The 20,210-nt window shown below is 36.4% G+C and overlaps 1 protein-coding gene across 12 annotated transcripts in view; it reads right to left on the reverse strand.

The window, feature by feature from the left end:
- The window catches only part of PKNOX1 (PBX/knotted 1 homeobox 1), a 228,685-nt gene that overhangs the window by 165,611 nt on the left and 42,864 nt on the right, over nucleotides 1–20,210 (reverse strand). For 2 of the 12 annotated variants that reach the window (XM_074213895.1, XM_074213896.1), the window contains exons 2-3: nucleotides 8,565–8,643; nucleotides 7,628–7,737 (exon numbers count right to left, since the gene is read on the reverse strand). The exons of 3 other annotated variants lie outside the window; for them this stretch is intronic. In XM_074213895.1, coding sequence (XP_074069996.1) covers nucleotides 7,628–7,678 — 51 coding nt within the window. In that variant the 5' untranslated portion in view covers nucleotides 7,679–7,737; nucleotides 8,565–8,643. 7 more of the 12 variants (XM_074213894.1, XM_074213898.1, XM_074213892.1 and 4 more) reach the window with 6 other exon arrangements.

Below are 20,210 nucleotides of genomic sequence, written 5' to 3' on the forward strand. Positions count from 1 at the left end.
ATTTGTCTCTCACAATGTGTAAAAGTGAGAACAGGCTCTAAGAAATAAACGTACATACAGTCACCCTTAGGAATTTACTCCTCTATTTATCACTGTCCATGCATTTCCCCTATCAATAAATTCCATAAGGCCAAAGGCTGATTTTTACTTTTCTATTCCTCCAACATCTAACACAGTTCCTGACCACTAGGAGGTCCTTAATAAGTACTTAAGTCAACGAAAAGAAAAAGCTCACAGGTTTTGACCATTAAATAAAGTGTCATCAGGGGCAGCTAGGTGACGCAGTGGATACAGCACCGGCCCTGGAGTCAGGAGTACCTGGGTTCAAATCCGGTCTCAGACACTTAATAATTACGTAGCCGTGTGGCCTTGGGCAAGCCACTTAACCCCATTTGCCTTGCAAAAAAACCCTAAAAAAAAATAAACACATAAACACATAAACAAATGAATGAATGAATGAATGAATAAACAAACAAACAAATAAATAAATAGGGTGTCAGCATCTTTTTAGGAAAAAACTGGGAATGCTGCTGTATCCTACACCATGACATTTTAGAACTATTAAAGACCTCAGATTTTACTCTACAGAGAGATGTGCAAAATGAAGGCAATGAAATGTGAAGTGCCACAACTTTAATAAAGAGGCAAGGCAGAAATTTATTTTTTGTGATAAAATATTTTTTTGAGTTATAGGAAAATATATTTTCTTTCTGGAAGCTGTGTAACATAATATATGTAAAGTGCCTTACAAATCTTATTATACTAATTATATACAAATATCAATTATTGCCAGAGACTGAAGGAAAAGATGAATTGAAAGTTTTACTCCAATGGGGGAAAAAAAAGAAAAATTCAATACTTACAAAAATTAGCATAGTAGAGCAAATTAATCTACTTATTTGTTACATCTAAAAATATATTATGAAAAATTGCTCTAAATCATTACTTATTAGAGAAATGCAAATTAAAGCTTCTCTGAGGTACCACCTCATACTTCTCAGACTGGCCAATATGACCAGAAAGGACAATGATCATTGTTGGAAGGGTTGTGGGAAATCTGGGACACTATTACATCATTGGTGGAGCTGTGAACTCATTCAACCTTTCAGGAAAGGGCAACAAAAATGTGCATCCCCTTTGATCCAGCAATCCCCTACTGGGTCTATACCCTGAAGAGATGATGAAAAAAGGGTAAAAAACATCACTTGTACAAAAATATTCATAGCAGCCCTGTTTGTGGTGGCAAAGAATTGGAAATCAAGTAAATGTCCTTCAATTAGGGAATGGCTTAGCAAACTGTGGTATAAGTATGTCATGGAATACTATTGTTCTATGGGGAAACCAGGAGGGATGGGAATTCAGGGAAGCCTGGAGGGATTTGCATTAATTGATGCTGAATGAGATGAGCAGAACCAGAAAAACACTATGCACCCTAACAGCAACATGGGGCTGATGTTCAACCTTGATGGACACGCTCATTCCATCAGTGCAACAATCAGGGAAAACTGGAGAATACCATCTGTATCCAGAGAAAGAACTGTGGAGTTTGAACAAAGACCAAGGACTATTACCTATAATTGAGGGGAAAAAAAACTGATATCTTATTGTCTGATCATGTTATCTCCTTTTTAAAAATTTTTTTTATCTTGTTATCTCTTATACTTTATGTTTTTTCCTTAAGGATATAATTTCTCTCTCATCACATTCAATTTGGATCAATGTATACCATGGAAGCAATGTAAAGACTGACAAATTGCCTTCTGTGCGGGGTGGGGGGAGGGAAGAAAGATCGGGGAAAAATTATAAAACTCAAACTAAATAAAATCTTTAAAAATATATGTCTTAAGTTGCACTTTTAGTTGCTCACCTTGTTCTAGATGTAGATAACATGATTCAATACTGGTCTGGAATTGTGATTGGTCAGAGTTCATAAGTCTTGCATAATTTTTTCTTTACAGTGTTATTGTATAAATTGTTTTAAATTTCATTCATTTTTATTTTAAAGTAAAAATTTATTATTCTGCATATGAGCTTCTATTTGGATTAATACAACAGAAACTCCAATACCATTCGTTAATTTGAAATTATATATATATATATATATGTATATGTGTGTATATATGACAAAAATATATATGTGTAATATGATATAGAACAAAGAATGGGAGAAACAACAGCAAAAAAAAAAAAAAAAGAGATGCTCAGTCAACATGTTGTACTGTAATCTATTAAAAGATAGTAGAAGGGCAGCTAGGTGGCGCAGTGGATAGAGCACTAGCCTTGGAGTCAGGAGTACCTGGGTTCAAATTCAGCCTCACACACTTAATAATTACCTACCTGTGTGACCCTGGGCAAGCCACTTAACCCCAATGCCTTGCAAAAAAACTAAAAAACATAAACAAAAAACAAAAAAAAATAGTAGAAAGACTCCAGGGCTTTGGGTAAATTCTGTATGTATGTACGTTTGGGCAAATAATAAAAATTGATATCCTTCAAAAATTCTTCTTTGCAAGTACTTGTTCCATCAAGATCTCTACTCCTCAAATCTTATTTTAAGTCATTCTCAGCTTCAAAAAAAATTAACATTTTTAACAGTAGTCTTCATTTTTCTGTACTAAAGATACCCAATTAAAAAAAATATCATTCAGTATACTATCATGTCTAATTGGCTAAAAAATAAATGACAGTATTTATCTTAATAGGCTTGATCTTAATAGGCTATTTAATCTTTTGATCTAACAGTACCACTACTGGGGCAAAGATATCATAAAAAAGGTCCCACATGAACAAAAATATTCATAGCAACTCTTTTTGTGGTGGCAAAGAATTGAAAATTGAGGATATACCCATCAATTGGGGATGGCTGTAGTACATCCAATTTTTTTGTTTTTTTTTCTTATAAACTTCAATTTTCTTGGTTTTTTTGCGAACTGTTTCCTCTTTGATTGCACAAATATAACCTATATCAAATTGCTTAACCATCTTAGTAAAGTAGGAGGGAAAAGAGGAAAGGAAAAAAACTGGAACTCAAAAATTATGAAAAAGAATGTAAGGGGGCAGCTAAGTGGTGCAGTGGATAGAGCACTGGCCCTGGAATAAGGAAGACCTGAGTTCAAATCTGGCCTCCAACACAATAATTACCTAGCTGTGTGGCCTTGGGCAAGCCACTTAATCCCATTGTCTTGCAAAAACTAAAAAAATAAAAAATAAAAAGAATGTAAGAAATTGTATTTATATGTAATTGGAAAAAATAAAAGGTTATTTAAAAATAGTCTATTGAAATGTTCTTCCATGGCAACAGATTATATCCCTAATTCTTATCAGTCAAGTTTTGTGGAATGTCATCAGATAAAAAAGGCAAGTGGAAAAAAAGATTGTGGATGGTTGACTAAAAAGAGATTCATACCACTCCTGGGAAAATCACATATTCCTGTTTATTATAGTTTAGTCATGGTAACATGGTTGTTACCAATTTAACATGTCACATCACAAGTAATTAAATTTTCAATCAATAGAATTTCCCTAAATTAGTACAATTCCAAATTTATAATCAAAGTAGTGGGACAATTTGATTTCACTCTAAAGTAATCCATTTTGTATATAATTTTGTCAGAATATTATCTATTTTGCATTGACACAACATTTCAGCAAGATTATATATAAAGAGCATAGTTTTGCCTTCCTCTGGCATGGAACTGAGCTTCAGTTCTTAAGGGTTAGGGGTCAATAGACCATCAATTCAGGTTAAAAGTGCTACCAAGTTGAAAAGACTTCAATCCTGAGTTCCAGGGAGGTCTAACTCCGAGGTCTAAGGAACAGCTCAACCTAAGAGAGCTCATTGACAGATATTCATACACATCATTCTCCTGGCAAACAACCTTGAACTCTACTCCTGGGTCCCCCTGCTCTAGAAGGATGGTTTTCTACCTCTCTTTCTCAGAAAAACAAAGCCTCCCTGCCACATCCCAATCATCTCAATTGCCCCACCCCTTCTCATGAGCAAGCAACTCTCTTAGTTGCCTGTATTCATATCAAAGTGCCCAACACATAATAGCTTCTTCTAATAAAAAAAAATTTTAATCTCTCTATATACTCACTTCCAGGATGAGAAAAGGACCAAGTCTGTAGGGTTGCTTTGTCTCATAAAGTTGTTTTTTGCTTGGTTCTAAAGGATAAAATATACTGAATCAAAGTTGTTCACCCTAATTAAGAATTATCGAAGACCCATTGCATCTGCGGCATTAAATCATATGTTGTATCCTAAGGTGAGTAAGCAGCATACTGATGGTAGCTCTAACTCTCTCTGTTGTGCCAACTTTGACCAAAAAACTGAAAGCTCCATTTGAATTCTTTTAAGAAATGCAGGTCCATTCATAGCTAAGGCAGTGATTTGCTTGCTGTCAAACCCAATGTTACTAAAAGAAATAAATCTGTTACTACATGTGTATCTGACAATACTATCAATATGAAATAAAGGGATTTACATCTACAAGAATTTGTTTTAGTTTTCACTTCAGACAGAACTATAGAAGGTAAATCCAAATTCCTGTAACACAATAGCACTACAGCTTTAAAAGCAGTACAGACCGAAAATGTAAAGGGAGAATTAATTGTTCAGACTCCCTCCCTTCCCATCTCCATTCAACTATGAAAAAACAATGTGGAGTCAGATCTGAGTTCATGTTCTTACAACAATCAATTACTAGCAGTGAGATTTTGGAGAAATCATAATTTCTCTAAAACTGTCTATTCACAGGGGAAATAGTAATATGTATTACTCACCTGATAGGTTTTTGTGGGGATCAACTGAGAATATATCTAAAGCATCTTTTAACCAGAAACCACTGAATTAGTAGTAACATGAAGGATTAAAAATAACTTGCTATAATATGTTTAGAATAAATGGATGAATGAAAAGGATTTTGCTTACTTCAAAACATGTCAGATTTGCATGGCAGTATGATGTCCTGCCACTGGCAGTGGAAAAAGCACTGGGATTATCATTTAGAAGCCTTCAGTGCAACATGTGATAATGGCCAAGTAATTTCAAGGTTTCAATGGTATTGATCTTTTATAATTCTTTGACAGCTTTCTCAACATCAGGCTCACTAAATTCTGGGTGTACACAAGACTGTATCTTGGACAAGCTTTGTCTTTTTGCTCTCTCCTATCTCACTAAGTGATCTCACCAACTTCTAGAGAATCAATTATATCCACAGGGATGATTCCCAGAACTTTTATTCATACCTGGTGTCTCTACTAGCTACAAGACCCCATCACCAACTGACTTTCAGAAACCTTCAACTCCTCCTTCTTGCTCACTCCCAATACAGCCAGTTCATTGCCCAATCATGTCCCTGCACCACCTCTGGCATCTGGGTCCTTTCCACCCACATAGCCACTGCTCTAATTTGGGTCCTCACCACCTCCTGCCCTGGACCAGCCTCTGGAGGCCTCTCTGCCTTTATCAAGTCTCTCCCCATCCAACCCATGCTCTCTTTAGCTACCAACATGGTTTTCTATGTAACATCCCACTCAACAAGCTCAGTGGTAGGATTAAATGTAAACTCCTCTATGTAGCATTTAAAGACGCTCATCACTTGCATGAAATGATGTTGGGTGAGAGGAGCAGAGCCAGAAGAACATTGTACCCCCTAACAGCAGCCTTAATGGACTTGCTCATTCTATCAATGCAACAATCAGGGATAATTTTAGACTACCTGCAAAGGAAAATACCATCTGTATCCAGAGATACAGATGTGGAGTTTAAACAAAGACCAAAGTCTATTACCTTCAATTTAAAAAAAAAAAAAGCATCTTATGTACTACATAATTTTGCTATCTTTTATATTTTATTTTCTCCTCAAGGATATGATTTCTCTCTCTACACATTCAATTTTGATCAATGTATAGCATGAAAAAATGTAAAGCTTATCAGATTGCCTTCTGTGGGGGGGGGTTGGAGAGGGAAAGGAGGGTGGGAAGGGAGTGTAAAATTCAAAATCTTACAAAAATGATAGGTAGAAACTACTATGATATATAATTGAAAAACAAATAAAATATTTTTTAAGAATTAAAAAAAAAAGATGCTCATCATCCAGCCCTTCTTATATTCCCAGACTTCTTTCACTTTACTCCCCCCCACCCCAGGAACTCTCTAGTCCAATTACACTATTTGATATTCCTGATACTCCAACTTTCATCTCTAGACCTTGGCCCTGGAGCTATTCCCATACATACCTGGAATGCTCTGCTTCCACATCCAAATATCCTCAGGGCTCAGATCAAATCTCCTCTTCCTCTGGAAGCCTTTCCCTCCCCAACCCCCAGCTCCTAGTACCTTCTATGCTCAGATTGCCTTCCCTCTCCTCTGTGGATGTCTTATATGTAACTAGTTGTATAAATGATGTCTTATCCATCAGAATGAGTTCTTTTAAGACACATTTTTTTTTGCCTTTCTTTGTTTGCATTTTGGCCTTAATATGGTGCCCGGGACAAGTCCTTAATAAATTGTTTTTGGTTTATTTCACCTGTATTTCTGCTAATTAGGCTGGCTTATAACATCCAAAGTACCCTTCAAATTTTATAACTATGATCCTAAAATCCAATGTTAAGTACAAAAAAAAAATGCCAGAATCATAAGTATTAGTACAATGATGCCAACATGACTGTGAATATTATTATATGTGAATATTACCCTACTCCAAATACAAAGCAATAAAGAATTAAGTTCTATTGTACACTTAACAACAACATTGAGTTGATCAACCTTGATGGATGTAGCTTCTCTCAGCAAAAAAACAAAACAAAACAAAATCTTGTACAACCTAAATGAATACTACATTCACTTTACTACGTTTACTTTTTAAAAATTTCCTTTAGGTTTTTCTTTCCCATCTCATGGTTTTCTTTCTTTTCCTTTTCTCCTAATTCCTCATAGAGAAAATGACTAATCTGTAACCAGGTTAAACACAAATGTGTATGTACAATATTCACTAGACTGTTCGTCATTGAGGAGAGGGGGATGGGAAGGGAGGGTGGAAGGAAATTATGTAACTTAAAAATATGCATAGGCATGTGATGTGGATGAATGTTGAAAAACTTTTATAACATGTAACTGGAAAAATAAAATATCAATTAAAAAACAATTAGTTCTATGGTACCAAAGATCTCTCTTACTCTTCAAGAAATTAAAATCAAGATATGTAATAGAGATAAACAAATTGAATGTTGCTTTCTATAAAAAAGTACTTTTTTTCAATTAGGTGAAAAAGGGTTTGTTATTTTTTTAAAAACTGAAGTTCCAAACTCCAATTAGCAGTATATACAATATAACAAAGACTTAATCTTAAAATAATTCACATTTACATCTTAATTTAAAAAAATCAATAGAATTATTCAAGCTGATATCAGATTTAAAAATCAGATTTCTAAGTTAAAATTAATATCTACTACCTAACAATTTTGAAACTTTTATGTTTTATAATCACTTAAGAATTTGAAGTTTTATGAATTAAACTGTTAAGACCAGCATATAATTAAATGATAAATAATAGTCTCATAAATTGATTTAGTAATTAATAATATAAAGGATAAAAGCATTTTAGGAAAATTACAAAGATCTCACTTGTTGACCATCTTGATAGCTGTCTATATTTAATGTCTGTGTAGCCATCATGGTTAATGAAGCTTTTATTATATGGCATCAAATCATCTTAAATCAAAAGCAATTGTATTCTGGAAAAAAAAGAAGCACAAAGATATTAGTTAACAGTAATTTTAGAAATCCTTCTCTAGTCCCCACCCAGATGACACACAACTTAAAAACAACTGTTCTTTGTCTTTGAAATTCAAATATTATTCCCTTTTTTTGTTGTTTTTTTGGCAAGGTAATGGGGTTAAAGGGACTTGCCCAAGGTCACACAGTTAAGTAATTATTATTAAGTGTTTGAGGTCACATTTGAATTCAGGTCCTCCTGACTCCAGGGCTAGGACTCAATCTACTGTGCCACCAAGCCACCCCTACAATATTATTCTTAAAGTCAATGATTTGCAACTTATTTGTAGAGTAACTTGGAACTGGATATCAATTATTTTGCTGTTTCTTTACAGAAACTGATGTTACTGCAAAGTACCATGAGTAGTTCAGCTACTACTACTACCCAGGAAGACTGAAAAATTTTCATTTCTGGGGGCAATTCTTTTGCCTTTGACAGAAAAAGGGAAACACCTGAAAACACCTGTAGTAATCAATTAGCCTCTTATAAGTAACTTTTCACTCAGAATGTCCCCAAACTCCAACTGACTTCTTTGCATCAACTTTGTACACTTTCATTTGTCAAGTGAATAACAAGATGGTGGACTAGATACTTTTTCCAGTCCTTAATAATTCTCGAAACCCAAACTAAAAGAAATTATACATTTGATGAAGAAATTTTAGATCAAAGAAAATCCCAATAAGGTAAATTTCTTTATAAATTAACAAAGGAGAATGTAAATTCTTAAAGAACACACTCAGTATTACTTTCCATGATACTGGGAGAAACCAACCAGTTCAAACTGACCTTCAAGCTTCTGTGAGTTGCCTATATTGGGTTGCTCTCCTGTTGCACAAGTTTAGCCAACACTTTACCACATGCAAACCTGCAACATACAACAAAAGGCAGATCCTGATTCTGCCCACCATGAGAGAGGGTGTAAGTGAAACATACTGCCTTCTTCCTTGCACAGTCTTCTGTGGTCTCCCCCAATCATGAAAAAAAGTGTCAAATGACAATCCACCCCAGCAAAGAAGATGAAAAGATGGAAGCCAAGAAGTGAGTGGGGCAAGGAAAGCCAATATCAGTGGTCACAATCAACTGGAAGGAAAGGGACCTGGAGTTGAGTCTTAAACCCACAAAGGCAATTATTTTATTTTATTTTTTTTTTCAAGGCAATGGGGTTTAAGGCCACACAGATAGGTAATTATTAAGTGTCTGAGGCCGTATTTGAACTCAGATACTCCTGACTCCAGGGCCAGTGCTCTATCCACTATGCCACCTAGCCGCCCCTCACAAAGGCAATTATTAAGAGCAGGGACTAACCTAATTATCTCGCTGACTTCCATGAATTCAATGACTATTTCCAAATAAATGATTCCCAGATCAGCCCTAGTCTCATCTGAACCACAGACCCTCATCACCAGCTGCCTTTTGAATGATGTAACCTTGATATTTCATATGTATTTCTTTTTTTTAGGGTTTTTTTTTTTGCAAGGCAATGGGGTTAATTGGCTTGCTCAAGGCCACACAGCTAGGTAATTATTAAGTGTCTGAAACCGGATTTGAACCCAGGTACTCCTGGGCCAGTGCTTTATCCACTACGCCACCTAGCCACCCCTTTCATATGCATTTCAAATACATCCAAGACAAAATTGTATGTTTTCCCCCCCATATTGTTCTCTCTTCTTATTTGCCTATTACTGTCAAGGGAATTTACATGTTCCTGGTCACATAGACTCAAACCAAGGTGGCACCCTCAATTCCAACTCTCTCATACCAATCATGTCCATGCCATTGTCAAAACCTGTCATTGCTACCTTCGCACTACCTCTGGCATCTGGCTCCTTTCCACCCATGCAACCAGGGTTCTAGTCCAGGCCCTTGTTACTTCTTATTCTGTGCCAATCAATAGCCCTCTGGTTGGTCTCTCTGCCTTTAACAAGTCACTCCTACTCCAATCCATGCTCCCTTCAGCTACCAACATAGTTTTCTATGTAACAACCCCTTCAATAAACTCCAGTGGCAGCCTCTTACCTCTAGTATTAAATGTAAACTCCTCTGTTTAGTATTTAAAGTCGTCTTAAGGGGCAGTTAGGTGGTGCAGTGGAGAGAGTACTGACCTTGGAGCCAAGAGGACAGGAGTTCAAATCCAGACTCAAACACTTGACACTTACTAGCTGTATGACCCTGGGCAAGTCATTTAACCTTGATTGCCTCACATCTAAAGCCATCTCCAGTCGTACTGATCCTTATCTGGTCACTGGACCCAGATGACCCTGGAGGATAAAGTGAAGTCTAGTGACTTAGTACAGCCCCCTCACTCATATCCAATTCACATACATATATCATGGCATCACCTCCCTGATGGTCATCTTTGAAAACAAAGGACAAACATCAGTCAAAGGCTGCTCATCATCTGACCCTTCTTACATTCCCATACTTCTTTCCCTTTACTCCCCACTCCCCCTCCAGAACTCTACAATCCAGATGGCACTGCATCATCTATCTCTGGCTCTTTGTCCTGGGGCTGTTCCTCATTCCTGCAATGCCCTGCCTCCTCACCTCTATATCCAAATACTCCTGACTTCTTCCTTCAAGGCTCAGATCAAGTCCAGTCTTCTGCAGGAAGCCTGTAACTCCCCAATCCCCAGCTCCTAGTACCTTCAGTTCTCAGATTATCTTTCATCTGTTTGAACATACCTTATATGTATCTAGTTAAATAAAAGAAACCTTACCCACCAGAATGAACTCTTTTTAGGACATGAATTGTTTTTACCTTTCTATGTAAGCCCTTTGGTCATAATATAGTGTCTGAGACACAGTTAAGTCCTTAATAAATGTTTGTTGATTCACTTTAGCTTGCCTTCTGGGACTTAAATTTTTTATAAAAGAAAAGGTTGTCAATCAATAAGCGTTTATTAAGTGACTGCTATATTCCAAGTACTATACTAAGGGTTGGGGATATAAAGAAATCTATGCACTAAAGAAGCTCCCAAGATATTGAGGGAGACACCATGCAAACTATGTATAATTGAGTCAAATACAAAATAAAACTATTAGATGGAAGGTACTGTAAGTAAGAGGAATTAGAAAAGGCTTCCTGGAGTAGAATTTTAGCTGGGACTTGTAGAACATGTGAGAAGCTGAGGAGCAGGGAGTCAGTGAAAATGCCAGAGCAGATGCCAGTGTGACTGGATCAAAAAGTATGGAGTGGACATGGGAGTGAGTTTGAAGAAGATATGAGAAGGCTGGAAAAGTTGAGGGGAAGAAACAGCCAGGGCTAGATTGTGAAGGTCTTTGAGCACCAGAGGATTTGATCCTAGAGAAGACAGGAAGATACTGGAGTCTACTGGATGTGTGTGTGTGTGTATGTGGGGAGGAAAGAGAGGCACATATGAAATGCACTTTTCAGAAATAACTTTTTTCAGCCCATTGAGAAGATAGAATGGAGTGGAAAGAGACTTGTGGCAGACAGATCAACTAGTAAGCTAACACAATAGTCCAGGACTGAGGAGATAAGACCTGAAGCAAAAGATACCGATACTACCAGCCTAAAGTTCCTTTTAGTTTTATATCTATGTTCCAAAGATTCAATGACAAGCATGTACAGTACAATATCAGGGCCATAAGCTTTAATACTGTTGGAACACTGATGTTACTATGAATAGCAATATCTGAATCTTGCTCTAATGCAGACTACAACAAAACATACATTCCCTAGTACTCAAAGTACCTGGTTTAATAAATACTTGATAAGTGATTAAGTGACCAAGTGCAATGAAACCTGAGATCATCAATGTGGGAGAAGGTTGAACCAAAAGTACAGTCAGACTTTGGATGAAATCAACAACAAAAGAGGAAGAGTCAGAAAGTGAAAGAAATGAAAATATAAAGAAAAAAAAAGGAAGAAAACTCAATAAAGTCCAAAGCACAAGTAAATCAACAGAGAGGATTCTAAAACTAGAAGGAAACAAGAAGTCCAAGTGCTCAAAGAGATTAGAATCTCTCTTTACAAATATTCTAAGACAAAGGAAAGACAATGATGAATGGAATGCCAAGAAAGCATGGAGTATCACAAGAAATACCAAAATAGTGCAAAAGAGAAATGAAAATAATAAGAAATTCAAAAGGAATGAATGTTAGAACTCAAATAACAAAACAGAAAAATTAAATGCAGGATACAAAGTTTCCACAAAGAAAAAAAACAGAAAATATTAACAAATTTGAAATTTAAGATTATTTGAGTGAAAGAAAGTCAGGTAGATGAGAAGCAAAAGGCAATGACATTGAGAAATGGACCATTTTGATTATATAAAATTTTAAAGTTTTTCAACTCTGAGGTACCACCTGACATCTATCAAACTGGCTAATATAACAGTAATGGAAAATGAAAAATGTTTAGAGAAGACGTGGGAAACCTGGGACACTAAAGCACTCTTGGTGGAGTTGTGAACTGAACCAACCATTCTACAGAATAATTTGGAGCTATGCCCAAAGGGTATAAAACTATGCAAAACTGAGAAAACCCTTTGATCCAACAACACTACTACTAGGTCTGTAACCCAAAGAGATCATAAAAATGAGAAAAGAACCCATATGTACAAAAATAATTATAGCAGCTCCTTTTGTGGAGGCAAAGAATTAGAAATTGAAGATTGTCCCTCAACTGGAACACCTTGTGGTAAATGAATATAATGAAATACCATTGTTCCATAAGAAATGAAGAGCAGGCAGATTTCAGAAAAGTCTCAAAAGATTTACACGAACTGATACTGAGGGAAGTGAGCAGAACCAAAAGAACATTGTATACAGTAATAGCAACACTTAAGTAAAGATCAATTATGATGGACTTAGCTCTTCAGTCATCAAAGACAATTCTAAAATTCTTGTAATGAAAAATGCCATCTTGATGCCATGGATTCTGAGATCGAAGGACAATAACAATGATTTCCTTTAGTAGTCCAGACTTTTTGTTTCTCCAAATGGATTTATTATTATTGTTAGCATCTGTAACAATAACAAAACTATCATCTTAAGGTCTGTAAAATGTTTTACAAATATAATCTCATTTTATCCTCACTAGAATCTTGAGAGCTAAATGCTATTATCAGTCCCTGGCTTCATCACTCTCAATGGAAAAAGAATATCAAAATGCATGAAAAATAAAAGTAAATTTCTTGAGGACAGGGTTGGGTGTGGGATAGAGCACCACCAGCTGGGATGAAATTAGGAAAAGGTTCATGTAGAAAGTAGAACTTAGGTTGAATTTTGAAGTAAACTAAGGATAAAGGAACAAAGTTGAAAAGGAATTAATTGCATATCAGGAATAAGAAGAACCATTCATTGCATGAGTCATTGAGGCATGGAGAGCAATAAGAATGTCAATTTGGCTGTTCTGGAGAGTGCCTGAAGGAGAGTAATGGGTAAGAAACCTGGAAAATAGTGAAGGACTTTAACAACCAATAGGATAATTTGTATTTGATGCTAAAGTTAATAGGAACAAAATGGCAAAGTAAGCAGCAAATCACTATAACTCTCCCATATTCACCTCCAAACAACCATAAAAAAGCACACCCCCTCCCCCCCCCAAAAAAAATAAACCCTGGAACATCAGAACCAGCAAAAAAACAGGGTGAAACAATCTTTTAGCTCAAGAAATTTGGAAGATCAGCAAGAAAGGCCTGTCTCACTCACAGAAAAGGGGAAGGCAATCCACAATAGGAAGTGCCCCTGCAAGCCCCAGTTCTGCAAACCAGATCCTGAGTCCCCTGCCAGGCCAACATCAGTCACCCCATGTGATTCAGCCCAGTCAAAGGAAATGGGCTGATTCTAGTTCCAAGAGCTTCAGCTTAATGCTGGACAAACAGGTAACCTCCAGGGACCAGACCCTCACATGCCTCAGGATAGCCCAGTGGCCAGACCAACACTTGTTTCAGTAGCCCCAGGAGAAATACAGAATCATTCCACTGGACCCAGCACATGCCAGAGCAAGATCTGGGCTCAGCACCAGGTAAGCCACCAGACCCTCACAGCCACCAGCAGGGCTAGTCACCTCCCACCACATCACTGCAGCACAGCACCAGACAACACAAATGCATCACTGGCTAAACAGTCAGGGCCTGCAGCTCTGGCTGGGACAAGAAGTCTGAGATAGTGCCCCTTCCTTACTGGGAGCACAGCTGAAATTTAAAAGAATGGGAAAAGGCCAAAAAAGATGTGCAAAAAAAACCATAAAAAAAAAAAAGAAAAGAAATCTGACCACAGAGAAGGCTATTATTGTGACAGGACAGATGAAGCTACAAACCGAAGAAAACAATGTCAAAACATTTGTGGGTAACCCCCCTTAAATAGACTCAGGAAGTGGTCTCAAGCCTAGAAAAAACAAGAAGAGCTCAAAAAAGGAGCTTAAAAATCATATAAAAGAGGTAGAAGAAAAACTGGGAAAAGAAATGAGAGGGATACAAAAGAATTTTGAAAAAAGTAAACAGCTCAGGAAAAAGAAAACAACTGCTTAAAAAGTACAATTGGCCAAACAGAAAAGGAAGTACAAAAGCTAACTGAGGAAAATAACTCCTTAAAAGTTCCACTGGGCAAGTGGAAGCTAATGACTTTGTGAGCATCAAAAACCAATCAAACAAATTCAAAAGAATGAAAAAATTGAAGAAAATGTAAAATACTTCATTGGAAAAGCAACTGACCTGAAAAAGTGATACAGGAAAGACAATATCTGAATCACTGGACTACCTGAAAGCCATAATCAAAAGGAGGTTCTGGACAGCATTTTTCAAGCAATCATCAAGGAAAACTACCCTAATAACCTGAGACCAAAGGGCAAAAGTGGCATTGAAAGAATCCACTCATCACCTCAGGAAAATGATCCCAAAATAAAAACTCCAAGGAACATTATAGCCAAATCTCAAAAGTCTTAGGTCAAAGAAAAAATTACTGCAAGTGACCAGAAGAAAACAATTCAACTATCAGGGAGCCACACAGGATATTACACAGGACTCAGCAGCTGCAACATTAAAGGATCGGAGGTTATGCAACAAGATATTCTGGAAGGCAAGGGAACTAGAGCTACAACTAAGAAATACCTGTGAAGTGAAATGGTGAAATTAAACAATACCTCAAGGGAAAAAATGGTCATTTAATGATATAGAAGGATTTCAAACTTTCATAAGGAGAAGATCAGAACTGAATAAAAATTTGATCTCTAATATCAAGACCCAAGAGAAACCTAAAATGGCAAAAAGTTTGTGGGGGGGAATAAGGAATTCAATGAAGTTGAACTGTTTACAACCTTATATAGGAAAATTCTTAAAAAATTATACCATTAAAAGTACAGCTGGAAGGAATATAAATATAAATATAAATATAAACAGAGGGTTTTGGTATAAGGTAAATTTGAGGAATGATATAAAAATTAAGGGATGAGAAAGAGGAGTACTCTGGGTTCAAAGGGAAGGGAGAGGTAAAATGGAGTAAATAATTTCACATGAAAAGGTTACAGAAAAATCTATTACAACAGAGGGAAAGGTGGGAGTGTGGGCAATGGGCATTGCTTGAATATTCTCATCAATAATAGCTCAAAGAAGGAATAATAAACATAATTATCTGAATATAGAAATTGTCTTACCTGACAGGAAAGCAGAAGGGGAGGAGATTAAGTAGAAGGAATGAAGGAAAAGAGGGCAGCCTGGGGGAGGTGGTAGACAAGAAGCAGAACATTGTCAAGGAGGGAAGGGATGAAAGAAGAGAGAGGGAGGAATAATAGAGTGAAGGGAAATTCACAGTAATCATATCTGTGAATAGGATAACTCTCCCATAAAATAGAAGTAGATAGCAGAGGGGAGCAAAAACCAAAATCCTACACTATGTAAATAAGAAATACACTTGAAGCAGAGAGACACACACAGAGCAAAGGTAAGGAGCTACAGTAGAATCTACTAGGCTTCAGTTCAAGTAAAAAAAAGCAAGGGAAAGCAATCCTGATGTCAGACAAAACATAAAGTAAAAATAGACCTAATTAGAGGGAAACAACATCTTGCTAAAAAGGTATGACCTACATATGCACAAAATGGTATGGCATCAAAATTCTTAAAGAAGCTAAGTGAATTATAGGTTCATGACCAAAGAAGAAATAATTTTGATTATATTAAATTAGAGTTAATAGGGGTTTTTTATTGTTTTTGTTGTTCAATCATTTCAGTTGGGTACAATTCTTCATTACCTCAGTTAAGGTTTTCTTGGCAAAAATACTGGAGTGTCATTTCTTTCTCCAACTCATTTTACAGATGAGGCAATTGAAGTAAACAGGATTAAGTCACCTGCCCAGGATCATACAGCTAGTTTGTCTAGAACTCCAAAAAATAGATTTTACATCTGATCCTGGAGTTGACTTTTTGTCACCTTCAACTGGAATTGGCTGCATAAGGGATGATATGGTCAGACCTATGTTTTGCAAAAATGGTTTTGGCAACTGAAACTACTAAACAATAAAAACCTGTATTTATTCTAATTTAATATAACCAAAATTACCTATTTTACAATTCATAACTATCTCATTTGCTCAATTCATAAAATCTGCTGCTTTACCTTACCTCAGCTATAACAAGAATTGATCATATGCTTGATCTTGAAATCATCCAAAAGTGCATCAAATCCATGTTCATCTCTATCTCTCTAAATGCCTTCAAAACTGAAATCCTATTTTCATCTATTCTGTGAACTCCATTTTCTTTCCCCTTCTCTTTTCCGGACCATCTCCCCTACCATACTCTTTCCCTTTACCATCTTGATTCCTTTGGTGAACTAGTTCAATTTCACTGTTCTCTAGTTCTTTGCAGTTTATTATTTCACTGAACTTGCCCTGTGTCAAGTCTCAGTCTTGGATCATTTTCTCCAGTTACAGTCTTTATTTTCCATATGTGCTACTGCTGGATGAAGCTGGGGGAAAAAAATCATGAAATCATACTAATTGGATTCACTAAAAAATTATGTTAAATAATCTTAAATGAAATCTTAAAATGAAAAGCAACCCTAATAAATAGGCAAATACGTCCCTAATAAACTCATTATCTTTCAGATTTTTTTCAACCCTCCTCTTTCATCCTCTCATATTAGACCAGTTGCCCAGATCTCCTCATCATCACATCACTCAAATGCCTTCTGTCCTTACGTCACCATCTCCTCCTTCACTCTACTCTCAATGAGTTTGCCCTTCTCCTGTCAAAGGAAACCCTTCTGTATGTACAACTAATTCTCTCCATTTGATCTAGAGGGGGTAAAAGTAGCCCAGAAGATAAAGTTTCATGAAAATGGGCAAATCATTTAACCTGTGTGCCTCAGTTCTCACATCTGTATAAATGGGAAAAATAATAACACCTTCCTTTTTGAGGATCAAGTGAATTAAAATTTGTAAAGCACTTAACATAGTTCTGGTCACATTTAATAAATGTTTGCTTCCTCATTCTTTCACCTAACTGCAATCTCTCCATGTCTACCGACTGCCTCCCTACTTCCTACAAATATGATTGTATTTTGCATCTTCAAAAAATTCTCCATCCCTCCTAGCTATTATTTCTCTCTTCACTTTTGTAGGCCTTGAGAAGGCCATCTACAATAGGTGCTTCTATGTCTTGTCTTCTCACACTTTTCTTCATTCTCTTCAGTCTGACTTTTGATGCCATAATTCAACCAAAACTGCACTTCAAGTTATTAATAATCTCTTGATTGCCAAATTTAAGTTTTTTCTCAATTCCCATATTTCTTTCCTCCTTATAGCCTTTGACTGTTGATCATCCTCATCCTCTTCTTTCTAGGTTTTCAGCACACTTTTCCTGTTTTTCTTACCTTACTGCTTCCTTCTCAGTCCCTTTTGACAAAACTTGGTTCTGTCCTGGGCCCTCTTCTCTTCTCTTCTCCCTCAATACTACCACACATGGCAGACCTATCTACTCCCATGGATTCAATCATCTGTCAACATGCAATTTGATCATTCTCAAATCTAATTATCCATCTCTAACTTCTCTACTGACCTCCCCTCTCATTTCCAACTACTTATGACACACTTAAAATTTAATGTCCTGTAAATATCTTAAGCTCAACATGTCCAAAACTGAAGTTTTGATCTTTGTCCCCTCCCCAACCCCTCCTCTTCCTAAGACTCTCATGAGAAGCACCTTCTATCCACTTACCTAAACTCCTAATCTGCATGTTACCTTCAACTTCTCACTCTCTTACCCTCCATAAACACCATGTTGCCAAGGCCTGTTGAGTTTACCTTCAGAACATCTCCCTCTTCCCTCCTCTGACACCTCGTTGGCTGCAGAACTTCATATCACACAGAACCCCCAGACTTGGTCTTCTTTCCCCACTCCAGTCTATCCTCCCCTCAGCTGCCAAAATGACCCTCATAAAAGGTGTCACCACCTACTCGATCAATTCCAGGGGCCTCCAAATCATCTCTAAGATCAAATATAACATTTTCAATTTGGTAAAGTCCTTCATGACCCAGCTGCTTCCTATCATTCCAGTCCATCATTCCAGTCGTCTTAGGTCTTCCATCTAGTGCTGCTCCTGCTTCTTCCTCACAAGCCACTACAGGCATTGCACTTTCCACGACTGCAAGGCCCTCACTCCTCATTGCTGCCTCCTGGCTCTCCTGGTTTCCTCAAAGTCTCAGCTAAAATCCCACAATGTACAGGAAGCACTTCCTGATCACCCTTCATTCTAAGGCCTGACCTTTGTGCATTATTTCCAATTATCCTGCGTACGGTTCATACAGAGTTGGTTACAAATCCTCTAGCCCTGAGCAGACTGAGAGCAAGGACCATCTTTTGCTTTTCTTTGAAATCCCAGAACAGTGTCTGGCACTGACCAAAGATCCATAGATACCAAGTAAAAGAAGAGATAATGCAAGAAGCCAGTAACAAAGAGTTCAAGTAAGAGGGAACAGCATCAGGATCACAAAGAGCATGCTGCAGCTAGTATATAAGGAGAGAAAATTTTGGAATATCATATACCAATAGTCAAGAGAAAAAGACTTACACTCAAGAACAACTTACCCTATAAAACACAGTGAATTCTACAAGGTAAAAATGGGCTTTTAGCAGAACAGTGGACTTTGGAGCACTCCAGAAGAGAAGCCTCAAGCTGGATAGAATCTTTCAAATGCAAACACAGGAAACCTAGAACAGTAAATGCATTCAAGAAATTAAAAAGAGTTAAATGATGCTTACTTTCTGATAGACAAAATACATGTGTCTTTTCAAAATTCTAATTATATTTAGGGTCACAGGGAAATTAAAATAAAAAGAACACAGAGCCCAAAGGTGATTCTTTTCTACATTATAAGTTTTAAGACAAAAAGAAAATAGAAGGAATAATGAATAGTTTAAAAAAGAAATGGCGAAGGGGGAACATAATAGTTTTATATAGTTGGAGGCATGAGAAGAGGATGTAAACAAGAATGATCCAATCAGAACTGGATATATAAATGCATTAAACTCAACAGGGAAACAAGCAGGGACAGAGTCTGGTAATCAGGGAAAGCATAATTAAATGAAAAATTTTAACTTTAAAGAATGGATGAAAAGAAAAGATAGTAAGTGACAGTGGTCAAAAGAACTGAAACAAGATGAAGACAGAAAGTGACCCAAATGGGATCAGAACACTTCAATTTATAAAGCTTTATAAAATTATAAAATTAATCACATTCCTCTTATTTACCACTTTCTATATAAAGAGGAGCAAGGCAAAATCAGAAGGGGAAGAAAAGGGAATATGATGGAGAAAAATATAAGATTACAAATAAGGCTAACAAAAAAGTGATAAAGATAAAAAAGAAAAACAATACATTGAAATATCAATATTTATACATATATCATGTGATATAGCATTTAGGTATTTAAAAGACAAATTAACCAAACTAGAGAGAGATGTTTTCAGCAAAATTAAAATATCTAATGTTCTCATGATGTCTCTTTCAGAGTTAGAAAAATACAGCAAAAAGAACAAAAAAAGAAATAACAAATTTGAACAGAATTTTAGAAAAGTTAAGGTATAATACATTTCTTAGAATTAATGAATAAAAACAAAAAAATACATGACACTCATAAAAATGTATTATAGCATAAAAACTTCAAAAACAATTGCAGAATTTGGGATTATGCCAAAAGCCTATACAAATTCAAAAGATATACCCTGTTATCTAGAACTACCACTACTAGATCTAAACACCAAAGAGATCTTTTTAAAATGAAAAAGGATTTGCACAAAATTATTTGTGATGGTAAAGAACTGAAAACTGAATGGATGTCCATCATTTGCAGAATAGCTGAACATATTGTGATATGATTATAATGAAATACAGTGGGATGCTATTAGAAACGACAAGCAGACAGATTTCACAAAAACCTACAATGACTTCCAATATGAAGTGAGCAGAAA

This window comes from Macrotis lagotis, chromosome 1 (genome assembly GCF_037893015.1).
Source record: "Macrotis lagotis isolate mMagLag1 chromosome 1, bilby.v1.9.chrom.fasta, whole genome shotgun sequence".
In the NCBI taxonomy this organism is placed as follows: domain Eukaryota; kingdom Metazoa; phylum Chordata; class Mammalia; order Peramelemorphia; family Peramelidae; genus Macrotis; species Macrotis lagotis.